This window comes from Sesamum indicum, linkage group LG1, assembly GCF_000512975.1.
Source record: "Sesamum indicum cultivar Zhongzhi No. 13 linkage group LG1, S_indicum_v1.0, whole genome shotgun sequence".
NCBI classification, from domain to species: Eukaryota; Viridiplantae; Streptophyta; class Magnoliopsida; order Lamiales; family Pedaliaceae; genus Sesamum; species Sesamum indicum.
In genome coordinates this window covers 10,114,237-10,127,136 of record NC_026145.1, presented here as the reverse complement: position 1 = coordinate 10,127,136, position 12,900 = coordinate 10,114,237, and the positions used below count along the sequence as shown (strand labels likewise).

At 33.9% G+C, this 12,900-nt stretch overlaps 1 protein-coding gene across 1 annotated transcript; it reads right to left on the bottom strand.

The window, feature by feature from the left end:
* On the bottom strand, positions 1,005-4,400 carry LOC105161089 (protein NRT1/ PTR FAMILY 3.1). Its single transcript, XM_020697043.1, has 4 exons — positions 4,066-4,400; positions 3,698-3,915; positions 3,058-3,617; positions 1,005-2,047 (listed from the first exon to the last, which is right to left on the bottom strand). Exons 1-4 carry the CDS (start codon positions 4,139-4,141, stop codon positions 1,162-1,164), a joined length of 1,740 nt encoding a protein of 579 aa, XP_020552702.1. The 5' UTR covers positions 4,142-4,400; the 3' UTR covers positions 1,005-1,161.

The following is a 12,900-nucleotide window of genomic DNA, read 5'->3' as shown; positions in this document are numbered from 1 at the left end:
TGTAAGGAGTGGATCGATCTCCGGCACAATTACAACACGTTACACAGTTACAGAAATTAACAATAACTTAATATTACAGGCTTTCCTATAACGAATTACAAGTAATCTAAGGAATAGCACAACAGAAACCAGAAATAAACCAGAAACAATAAGATAACAATAAACGGGGTCAAAGACAACTGTAAGGCTCAGGAGCCGTAAAACCCAAGGCCTACACAAGGCCAAAGGTTGAGCACCTCACTGGTTGCTCAAATCACACAAGCCACTCAGGCAAACCGAACCACAAAGGTTCTATTTCAACCACAAAGGAGAATGCCACAAAGGCTTTAAGATAACCACGGAGGCTTATGCCACAAAGGCAATATCAGAGTATCAGAGAGACAGGAGAAGAGAGAGTTCGGTTTTCGGCTTATCCCCACGAACCAAAACAGACCAGCCATATAAACGGGCTGTCCATTAATGGCCGGGGAACGGCCATTATTGGGAAGGGGAGGTTACACAGGACTCCAGGGGTTATGGGAAGAACCCGAAGAGACGAGAGAGACCAGGGTTCGGGAGGGAGAAGGAAGAGGCAGAAATGAGTTAGGGTTTGACCGAGATTAGGTATAAATATGTAGGGTCAATGGGTCGAACCTTTTGTGGGTCGGGTCAAGAGAGTAAGTGGCCCACAGGGCCATGTGTGATTTGGCCGTCCGAAGTGAGGGCCCATCACCTTTGGTTTGGGCCAAAATTTCCCAACAATGTAGGACGTAAGAGATTATATATAATGATTATTCGGGCTTACGGTTTGAGGGGGAAATGCGGAATAGGGTACGCATTGGATAAGAAAAGTCGTTGAAACGACCAATCTTTTCGGGGTTTCCTTCCAACTTTTTCTTTATACTTCAAATAGATTGTTATTGATTTATTACTATTTAGAAGTTAAATAGTTTATCTTAAAGAAGGTATTTTCAAATTAGTTATTCAAAATGATTGAATATGGAAGTTCAGACATGGCAAAAAAGTGACCCTAACAAGATTGACAAAGTAATCAGAAATTGTCCAAATTCAAAGAAAATGGACTTTCTTTTCAGATAATATACATAGATAAGATCCATTCTAGGACTTTCCCTTCTAACTAAATTTCTTGCCCCTACCTAAAAACCCACAAAATCACGGACCCTAAACATGGCTTGTCAGCTCAACCCCGTCTTCTTTTTCCTTGTCATCTCCCAATTTGCGGGCCTGAATTGGCTTCAGCGTATAGAATTTCGCACAAACTAGGTAATAAATCAGGTTAAAGAACTGCAACAACGTGATCAACCAATACAAATACTCCAATTTCCCTTTATTCAGATTGTCATCCGGCAACCAATTCGATCCATCAGCCCCTGCGCTGTACTTGTGTACCAGAGTAACCAAAAGGGTGCTTGTATAACTCCCCGCCGATATCGAAAGCCAGAATAAAGCTGGCGCGGTGCTCCTCATGCTCTCCGGCGCCTGATCATAGAAAAACTCGAGGTGCCCGATAGACATATATGCTTCTGCCATCCCGTGGAGACAATACTGTGGCATTAGCCAGAAAACTGAAATGGGAATGATATCTTGCGGCTTGTCTATCAGGCCATGATCCAAAGCAGCATTCTTGCGCTTCACTTCGACGAAACCGGCTGCGAGTGTTGCTAGTAAAGATATGAAAAGGCCTATGGCCATTCGTGTTAGGAAGGAAATGCCTCGCTCCAGGCCTGTGAATTTTCGCATTAACGGGACGAAGATGCGGTCGTAGAATACTATGGTGGCCAGCATTGATGCCTGGGTGAAGACACTCATTGATGCTGCTGGGATTTGGAAGTGTTTGGTGAGATGTCTTTCCATGGATTTGGCCTGCTGTAGGGAGAAGGTGTTTTGTTGGGCGTAGGCGGTGATGAGGAGGATGCCGGCGGCCCATATTGGGCCCATTCGGATGATGGATTTCAGTTCTTCGACTCGGTGGACTGTGGTGAGTTTCCAGGGGTCGGGGGCCTTGGGGTTGTCTTCCTCTGTCACTATGGCGGCCTTGTCCAGGAACCTGCGTAGTTACAGGGGAATCAAAATATTTCCATCATGTAATTCTGAATGCCATTTTGTCTTAAGCTGATTCCATAAGCTGGAAACATATTAATTTCTTGAAAACTAAAGTGTGACTTCATTAAATAGTAATGATAAAATTAACTCTAAACAACACTCGATTACTGGATTAAAATCCATAAACCAAGAAAAGAAAAAAATCTTGGAATTCCACTATTTTCAGCTTTTCTACTAGTCATAACATTCTGGGAAATTCTCAGTGCCGTCTGATTCATTACAATGATTCAAGTTCTCTTCTTTCTTCCAAAATATTTATTTTTTGCTGCCTAATTGAGAGATATGCTAGTGGGAAGCGGAACGGAGATTGGTTGGATTAGCCAATCCAGAGAAGGGTATAATCTTGGCTTTATCCAGAGCAACTTGTGGCTGATAACAGGAGGCCTTATCCGATAATGTAATTCAATGAACACATCAGGACTAGTTTCATCAGATAAAGGTCCTGCAGGTGGGCGCCTGATACAGCGGACATGACATTGAACAAGTTGTGTAGTAAAAAAGCAGATCTAAGGTGGTAAAGAAATTTGCATTGCAGAAATATACAAGTACATAGTTGTTTGTATAGAAAGTACCTTATTTAAAGCGTTTTATCCATTGATTTATGTACTCTGCCCTGTGAAATTGATGAGCCATAGATTTTTTCGGTCCATCTTTACGTTGTCATTTTTATATAATCCATTGGCAAGATAAGATCCGTGGGGCTGAAACACTCTTTACTGTTTACAACTACCTCAAATTACTGTGTACCAGAATTTTGCTCCTATTGAGTTCAACGGTAAGGTCTTCTTTGGAATTCATTTAAAAGATGCAGACGAACAATCTTTGTAAAAAATTATAATCTTCGGGAAACACATAATCATGCACATTGTAGGACCAAGAATCAATAATGCATAATGCACGGGAGGAAATAATAATGAAAGAAAGAATGCAGATAAAAATAAGAGATCAACTTACTTCATGCTTTTTGTGTGGACAAGCTTCCCACCGACAGAAATAGCAGCATCAAGATCCTCATTCTCATACAATATTTTAGGATCAGAAACCATAGCTACCTTCCTCTTCTTATACGCTGCCACACAGACCTGCATCAGTCGCGTAAATGGGCTGCCAGCGGGATCCATTTTCCGATACAAAGGGTATCCGAATATGAAAGCAATGATTGACAGAGCCATAGCAATGGTTGGAACGCCGAGTCCCCAACCCCATCCGACGTTGTCTTGAATATAAACGATGACTGTGTTGGCAACCAGAATAGATGCTCCCATGCAGAAATAATACCAATTGAAGAACTTCCAAGTTGAAGTCTTCTGCTTGGGGTCATTCTCATCGAATTGATCAGCCCCGAATGAAACAACACATGGTCTAATCCCACCGGAGCCTAAGGCTGTCAGCAAGAGTGAGACATAGAGAACAGCTAGTTGGCCTGAGTCAGCTTCTTCGCAAAATTGGTTGTTTTTACAAGGGGGAGGCCTTAAACTGGGCAGTACTGCTGATGTTGTCAAACTGATCATGCCCTGTTCACAAACAGTTTAGTAGAATGAGTCGTTGTTTTCTTGTTTTATAAAGTATCTCTGGTAAGTTCAGACAACTTAACTATTTGGTATATAATTGAAGCAATTGTTATGGTCCAAAACCTCCCGGCAAAGGCATCTGAGACGAACGCACCAAGCAACGGTGTCATGGCTGCGGTTCCTCCATAGTTTGTGAGAGTATTGGCAGCCTTAGTGAGTGGCAGGTGTAGCTGCGTAGTTAAGTAGCTGATCATGTTTGTGCTGAACCCAACCACAGCCAACTTCTCACATATCTCATTTGCTGCAAAACAAAATACACCGTGTATAAATACATACAACCGTCCCGTATGATGCTTATGCCTATATATGTATTCCCACGGATGATACAGTTTAACAAGGTATGTGACTTCATTTATGTAGAAATTGAGAAATTTAGCATGAAGAAGCTCACCAAAGATGAAGGGCATAGTAACAATGCCACCCTGTTTCTTTTCAACATTTGGGCCTTTCTGCTTCATTGCTCCCATATTTTCTTGTAGTTGTTTTAGCAGTAAATGGCCTGATCCAGGCCAGGTACTTATAGGCAGATGTTGTGTTACTTACATGGTGTAACTGGGGACAATTTTACCCTCTTTATAAGATCTTTATTTGATGAATAAAGAAGTGAGAGAAGAGTAGCAATCATAGAACTTGGAACGGGATGTCCTACTTAAGCCATTAGTTAGAGCCGATTAGAATTTCTATTCTAATTCCTATTGCATTTCTTATTTTATTTAATACATATACGCCACATGTATAATTTTTTTTTCTTTTATGATGACGTAATAAAAAAACGAGTATAATAGTCAAAACAAAAACAACAAATCAACCCATTCTACAACTGGCTATATAGCACTGAAATTAAATTATAGATCTATTGTTTTAAGCTGGTTAATGTTTAAATCAATTCAATTTCATGATTTGTTTTATAAATAGACAGGATTCGTTCCACTCAAAATCACACATGAATCATCATCAGTATCTTGTAAAAGATGTTCATTTTCCAGGATTATGGCTCCAAGGAGTTTAGGTGGAAGTATGTGGTTTAGGTAAGTAGAGTTCCGTATTGCTCCAAATAATCCCACTAACACACATGCATACATAAAGCTTTCATTGAAATTTCCATCTCTTTTACCTAATTGCGAGTGTGCTTTTGTGTTTATTTTGGCATGTTTATTTCTTTTACCTTAATTATATATATAAATGTGTATTTTTATAACGAAAAGTTAAGACAAGACAAATTTGAAAAATAATATTATATGGTGGATGTAGAAATAAGTAGGATGGAATGCAACATACATTCTGAAAAGACTCCTTATCGATATGCCACAGCAGGAGAGGAAAGCCCACCCATCATCTTCTGCCAATATGGCTGGTTAGATTTTTTTATTTATTATGGAGTCATTAATTCTTTTTTTTTTAGACTTTTATTTATTATGGAGTCATTAATTCTTTTTCTTTTAGCCCACTTGTTGACCACCATACACACACACACACATATATATATATTGTTTTAAGGTTGAAATCAACAAAATAAATTAGAATCTGCCAGATGTTATTTGTGAATCAAAATAAATAAATTAGTACTACACACTTACAAATGACGATTAATGGTACCGCCTGTACTAATTTTTTATAAAGTCAAAAATACCTCTCAACTTATTTAACTTTTCAAATTTTATATAAATTAATAAGTTAGTTTTATTTTATTTTATTTCTTTCTTTAATTTTTTAAATATAATATATTGATTTATATATTTTACTTTTATATATAATATATTTTTAAAATATAATTTTTTTTATTATACACACGTAATAACAATATGTGACAATAACTAATATACATAGAAGAAACTGGCTACCAAATATTGTGAATTGCAATAACTGTGCCAATTATTGTGTTGATTAGGGACTGGTCGGCACCAGCGCCCAGATCTCATTATCATGAAAGACCATCTTCTTCGACCAATCATTCAAATAATTATTACATACATGCAAGATCATCAATATTTTAGTATTTTTAAAATAACTCTCTAATGTGGGAATATTTATGCTAAGTGGACCTTCAACACTCGCAAATATGCATATCCACGATTTATGTTATCAACGATTCAATTAAGAAATCTCAAGAATATTTTCATTCAAAGTTATCTTAGATACTTTTATCTCTAGCTAAGTATTCTATGTCTCGGCCTGATCCATCGTCTTATTTGTAGAGACCTATATGCCATTATTATTCATTAATATGTATAGATCATTGCTGCCCGTAAGTCATATTTTAAATCAATGATGTACTTGAAATCGTAGAATTAGACCGAAAATTATAAATAATAATTCTCCCCCAACCAGGTACAACTTTGGGTACCCCTATTACCATCGTATATCTTTTCGAGAACCAAGTTCTAAACATTGACTTGAGTGTTGAAAAACTTTCATTATAAACCCATCTAACTTGACTCTAACATTGTTTTGACAATACAAGCACTACATTTTTCTTGAAAAAATATCATTGCATTTGAGATAATAAATACCCTTAATCCGTCATTAGAAAATCTTAAATAAACACTGAGATCTTTTAAGACCAACAAACTCCATTCTTTTTTGGTAATATGATCTTCATCACAATTGCTTTGGACTCGTTTTCTTTTTCCTTTCCCAGAATAATGTATGTGGTTTTGACTTACAATGAAAGTTAAAAACACAAACCCCTACATTTGGAGGTGCCTTTTGGACTAATAAATTCTAAAATTAGATCTAGATCTTGTTTGTGAGATTGAGAAAAAGAAAGATATTTCTAGATTGTTCTAATTTCTATATATATTAAACTATTCCAATTCGATATACATCTTCCACTGTATCACTATTATTAGGGTAAATTATAATTACTTTCTTCAAGTTTAATATAATTATAAATATCTCTTCATTATTTAAAAAATTATAAATAACCCTTTAATTTTAGCGTTCGTCTAACAACAACCCCATTCCGTGAAGTTTTCATCCAATTTTTGTAGTGAACTGATCAAAATGTTCTTTTCAAATTATAATTATAATTTTATATATTTCATAATTTTTTAAAATATTTTTATGAATTAATATTCCCTCTAAATTATTTATTTTATCCACCCTTAATTTTTTTATTTTTTTAAAAAAATTCAACAAAGGTAAAATAGTAATATCTACTTTACAGTCTAGGGATTACATAATTATTTTTTACTTGATGGAATATTTATAATTTTTCAAACAATGAGAAAATATTTATAATTATGCCAAATCTTAAAAAAAATAATTGTAATTTACCCCATTTATTATATTCACTAGCAAGTAGTATCACATTCGTGCTGTTGTTATTATCAATTATTTTTTTTCCCAAAAATCCCTTCACATAAATGTTTATTTTGACAATTTGACTTTTATATGATCGTTTCCACCCTAATTATATCACATATATCTTTTCTCGTTAGAGAACACTTTTTTAAAATAAAACAATGAGGCTTATAAAAAGCAAAAGTGAATAGTACGTCGCACAATGAGGTATCATGCGAGTGACAAGCCACATCATATATATTGATGTCCCCTAAAATTATTGGACCAACCCTACAAACTAGGCATACTAGCTTAATCGACTAAGTGCCTAATCGACTCATCAGAAGGATGGATAAAGCCTACCAGTAGGGAGGTGAGACCCACAAGCCTGTTTTTCTTTTATGAGATAGTAGGTCCAAGATACAAGCGCATTTACAGCTGAAAGGACACTTCATAGGACTTGCCAACACATTTATACACGTCACCTTTGTTCAACTTTAGGTGGTTCCAGGTAAATGAGTACCAAACGAGCTAGAAAATCTACAAATAACCAACTCTCGGATTTTTAGGCAGATATGGCAGGATTCAGTCCAACTCATGTATCTCAGTCAAATTTAATCCAAATCTCAAACTGTTTGTTCTGCATGATAGCCAATTCAAAGAGCTTTCCAACGACCCCCGTATCCTACTCTGTACAAGCCTATAAATAGAGATTTTGTGCGGTCATTTGGAATATCACTCTTCATAACTCAAACTCTCACTTATTTTCACTACCCTCTCTCGATTTTTAAGCTATTCTAAACTTACATTTTGCGCCCTACGTGAATATTCGTCATTCTCACATCATACCTCACCTTTATCTAATTTTAATTCAAGTTTTTTCTTTTTATTTTTTCATAAACCGTTACTGACTTAACTATCAGAGTGCTAACACTATTTTACAGGGGTAGTCCTTTGATAATCTTAGATTTTTTTCAAAAGTTCCTTCAACCCTCGTGGTGTGGCCAAAGATCTTATACGTATCATATATACTAATTGCCGTTGCACGAAATCCCCGCGAGCATATAAAAAAACTGTAATGTGAGAGGAAAAGAAAAATAAATATTGTAATTATAAGTTTATTAAAAATCTAAAAGTTTGTTAGAAAAATAAATATGGAGACGTTCGCAGAGAGAGAAATATGGAACAGTAGGTAAGAGAAAAAAATTATAAAATTATGAGATTATTAAAAAAAAATTGAAATTAGTATTCTGACCAAATTTATTTTGGAAGAAAAAAAATAATTTTAAGAATAAATTTTGGTAATAAACAATTGGTACGAGAAAAGATTGTTTTTTATAATAGTATTAGCTGTTGTGGCGCGCAGTTCCTGCGTGCACATAATAAATAATATTTCATACTTTAAAATATATTATAAATAAGAGTAAAATATATAAATTAATACATTACATTAGTAAAAAGAAAAATATGATCAATTAATATAAATTTTGAAAAGTTAAAGTTAATTACTTTGTAACGAAGGATACTGTGACCTCACAAAAAGTTAATATGACTATTTCATTAATCACTGTTTATGAATTTGAAGGGTTTTTTTCGTATATTAGTATAAATAAATATATAAATTTGAGGAGCTGCCCTTTTCCGACAGTGTGACTGTTGAGGGAATTTAGGCATGAAAGAAAAGCAGATAAGGATAGAAAAGTGAACAACGTTAGGCTCCCACAGGAATTACCAGACACCATTTCGGGTCCGCGCCCATCAAATATGGAAAGACAGCAGATTTGGGTCCAGTATTGCTAACTGAGGTCAGGGATGACATCAGCAGATCAATGGTCCAATGCACGGTGACCTACACGAAGAAAGGTATGTTTGCTCATCTGAAATCATGCCCACATAACTTATCATACGCACCGAAAACTCCATCTTTTGATCCCAGCAAATCCACCATGCACGTAGCAATCAAAGTTGTAGCAGAGTAAGATTTGATGAAGATCTACGTTTCCGTTTGATTGATCAAATGTTAGTGGGGGATGGGAGGTGAGTGATTTAGACTACCATGTCAACCATGCATGGGGTCCTCTTTAGAATCACATATATAGTAGCTCGCTAGAATGCCAATGCAACTCCCATCTTGTGTAAAATTCACTGGGGCCGACAACCACGAATCACTAGTCAAAATTAATCTCGAATTCAGTAAAATTCAGAACACATTATGAAAAAAAAATTACTAGGAGGTTATATATTGAAACAACTACAAACGATATATACAATATTTCCTAAATTTTGAAAATATCGATTGATATATATTATTTCAAATAAAATATTTAAAAAGGTAAAGTCCAAGGTTTATATGATCTTAGCGTATTTCAGTATTTATAATCATATAAATTATGAAATTGACATATTAATATTTTTATAAATTCTATAATGTTATTTTAATTCAACAGTGTTTACATGAGGAGAACACAACAAATTGGTGGTCGCACTTGCGAAATCTGATACTTAAATGAGTGAACTGCATTAAAATGCAATTTAAAATGAAAAGATAATAAAACAAGCAAGTCGTATTAGTTTCCATAAAACGTGGTTTGGCCTCGTCTCACATTTTCTTCGGAAGTCGTTTTTCTTTCGATTATAATTTCCTTTTCTTCTGATATGGTTAAAAGGGACCTTAACGATTGTTCTTTTTTTTTTTTTTCTCATTCAAAATGAAAGGAAAAAAAGATACTTTCATGAATAATAAACAAATTCCCGAAATTCCAAATGATTTAACTCCGATCAAAATCTCTTTTCTCTGCTTAAATTTATTTAAAAACATAAAAATTAGAAATACTATAATATAAAAACAGGACAAGCAAAAAGTCACAACATCATCTGAAGGCGACAGATGATGGAGATTGGGATGATTGAAGTTGAGAGAGAGAGAGACGTGCACTGTTCTAAACTTGAAGGAAGCACCACAAATCTGTGACTGTGAGAGCCAAGCAGAAGACGCTTATGAGCTCCTCCTCCGGGCTTCAATTATTATGAGGTTGGAATCTTAACAACCTCAATCATCCAAACCTCCAGACAAAATTCCTATTTTTCAATCAAATATCATAATAATGTCTACACATAAAGCCTGCTCCAGTTATGTATATATATATATATATACCGATCATAATATGTACTGTACTTGCTCCAGTTATAATCCTCTATTAAATATATGCACCTGAAACCCAATGGTATTCAAGGATTTTAATCTAACAAGTCATTATGCGTACCAACTCAAGATTGTTTGCACCAACAACACTCCATTTGAAACTTGGAAGGCCCTGTTAAAAAGAGAATCATATTTCCAAGCCCATATAATTATAAGAGAAAAAATGCAAGCTACCTCCTTATGATATGGGTAATGTGCAAATACCTCCTTGTGAAATAAAAAACACCAAATTACCTCATTGTGTTATTAAAATTTAAGCAGTTTACCTCCTTAGAGGGGTGTGTGTAGTGCACTCACCCCTCTTGCAACTGGGCATAGGTTTTACAAATAAAATATTATATATATAATTTATTAATAATTATAATATGTAAATACTTATCAAAAACTAAAAATACTATTTTTTTATGTAAAATATATAATATTTTTATTAATATATACTTTTTTATTTAAAAAAAATCCATCCCACCCCCCTCACCTTCCATTGCCGCCCCCGCCTCTTCCCCCCTCAGTCCATTGCCTCAACCTCCATACCCGTCGCTTCCCTCCACCCTAGCCGATCTCGCTCGCGCTACGACGCCACTTTCAGGCTTGTCGCCTGTAACACTCCCTACAATGTTATACTTAATTACCACTAAATATCATACATTCCCTTATTAAAATCCCTCGTATAAGATATTTTCAGTTATCAATATAATATATAAACGTCTCACGAGATAATAGGCATATTCAAAAGATAATATTTACATTTCCCAGGCGTCCTCATTTGCAAAATCCCAAAAATAAAATAACACAACAACCAGCTGTACAAGATTTTAAATAGAAATCGAGCTAGAGACTGACATATTTAATATTCCCATAACAAAAATTTTGGCTTTAAATGTCATGGTTGACCCACCTATTGGCCAGAACAGCACGACTCAAACTTCAGAGTGATTTATCTCCTCAAAAGTACGTGACAATCCGTGAACTGCCTTCTCAGTAAGTATTGCCAAACAATCTATATTTACATATATATTTGCAAGTCAAACATGATACAATCATATCAACCAATCAATATTTGTCCGTATATTACAACCACATATAAACACATAATAACAATTTCACGAATATATAGGTAACCTTACACAAATATATAAACAACCAATATATATATATATAGTACTACACAAATATATATATAAATCAATTAGCTATACTTACCTCAAATCTCAAAATGCTTCAATTAATACAAAGAGCTGCTCAACCCTCTATTTTTTCGTCACGTTCTATAATAAAATATTATATGTATAATCAATATATTGAGAACATCATAAGTTCTAAACAAAATATTATATAATATTCGTATGTTTTCCACCAATCTTTTAACATTTCATTTATATTAAAGTTCAACCATCTGTTCCATTTTCTTTTAAATAACTATACTTTCTAAATTTCTCAAGTATATATTTAATTTATCAACTAACTCATAAGAATTCATTTAATCAAACCCCTCATATATTTATAACTATCTGTTTTAATAACATCTCCAAGTTAAATTATCATTAAAATCTCATTTTCTCTTTTTAATAACATAATATTTCTTAAATATAATTTTTAGAATATTTTTATGAATTTTCTATCAATTTCTCGTTACTACTATAATTTAATTAAACACCAATACATATAATTACGCATTTAGTTAATAGGCCGGATAAAATTGAATAAATTAACTATAGTAATAATTAAATCTGTAATAATTTAATTAAACAACTAAATATTTTTATATCAAATATGATATTTAATTTGACACTAATTTTAAATAATCAAACTCATAAAATATTCCGACTAAACAAGACATCGATCAATATAAACTTCATTTAATAAATGAACTAACTAAATAATATAATTATATAAATTAATATAAATTAAAATCTAAAAATTTTCATACCTGTTTCTCCTCGTGAGTGTGTAAAATGTGTGAAGTGTGTGTCAATTTAGAATGATAAGTAAACATATATTTGTATATAATAAGATGTAGGTGGGCCGGTGGGGTTGATGGCCCACCTCCCCCACTCGTGTCATATATATATACATATATAATATATATTTTAATTTTGATTTTTATAAAAAATCTATTACGTCCTATCTAATTTCTTAATTAATATAACTTGCTATCAAATATCATAACGAACTCCAATTTAATTCGTTCAAATTTTATTATATTTCAATTGTAATTTATAAATTATTTATAATTTAATTAATTTTTTAATAATTATCAATTAATCTCTCGATTATATATAAAATTCTACCAACATCACGTCGCCAGCCCCTCCTCCCCTTCCCTGTTCGCGCCTTGGCGTTGCCTCCCCCCAAAAAATCAATCTCCAGCCCCACTAAACCAGTAGAGACGCCCCCTCAAAACCAATTGCGTTGTCGTCGTCTTGCCCAAACCACCAACCCTTTCCCATCTCATCGTCGCCGCACTCAAACCCCCTACCTAACTTGCGTGGCCACCCGCCCTCTCTCTCTACATATATATACATATATATTTATGATTATAATTATATATAAATTCATTACATATAATATATTTTAAATCAATATTTAGGTAAATACATATTAGGTAAATTCACAATTGTAAATCTAGACTTTGAATTAAGTAAAATCTAAGCTGTTGATTTATAAATTGAATTTCGACTTTTGATTCAAATCAAATCCAACAGTTCTTAAATAATTTAAATTTAAAAAAATAAAAAGCTCGTG

Coding starts and splice junctions, on each gene's coding strand:
- LOC105161089 (XM_020697043.1), bottom strand. CDS start 4,141: ATGGGAGCAATGAAGCAGAAAGGCCCAAATGTTGAAAAGAAACAGGGT. Junction 3,916..4,065: donor TACTATGCCCTTCATCTTTG/GTGAGCTTCTTC, acceptor TTTGTTTTGCAG/CAAATGAGATATGTGAGAAG. Junction 2,048..3,057: donor GTCCACACAAAAAGCATGAA/GTAAGTTGATCT, acceptor GTAACTACGCAG/GTTCCTGGACAAGGCCGCCA.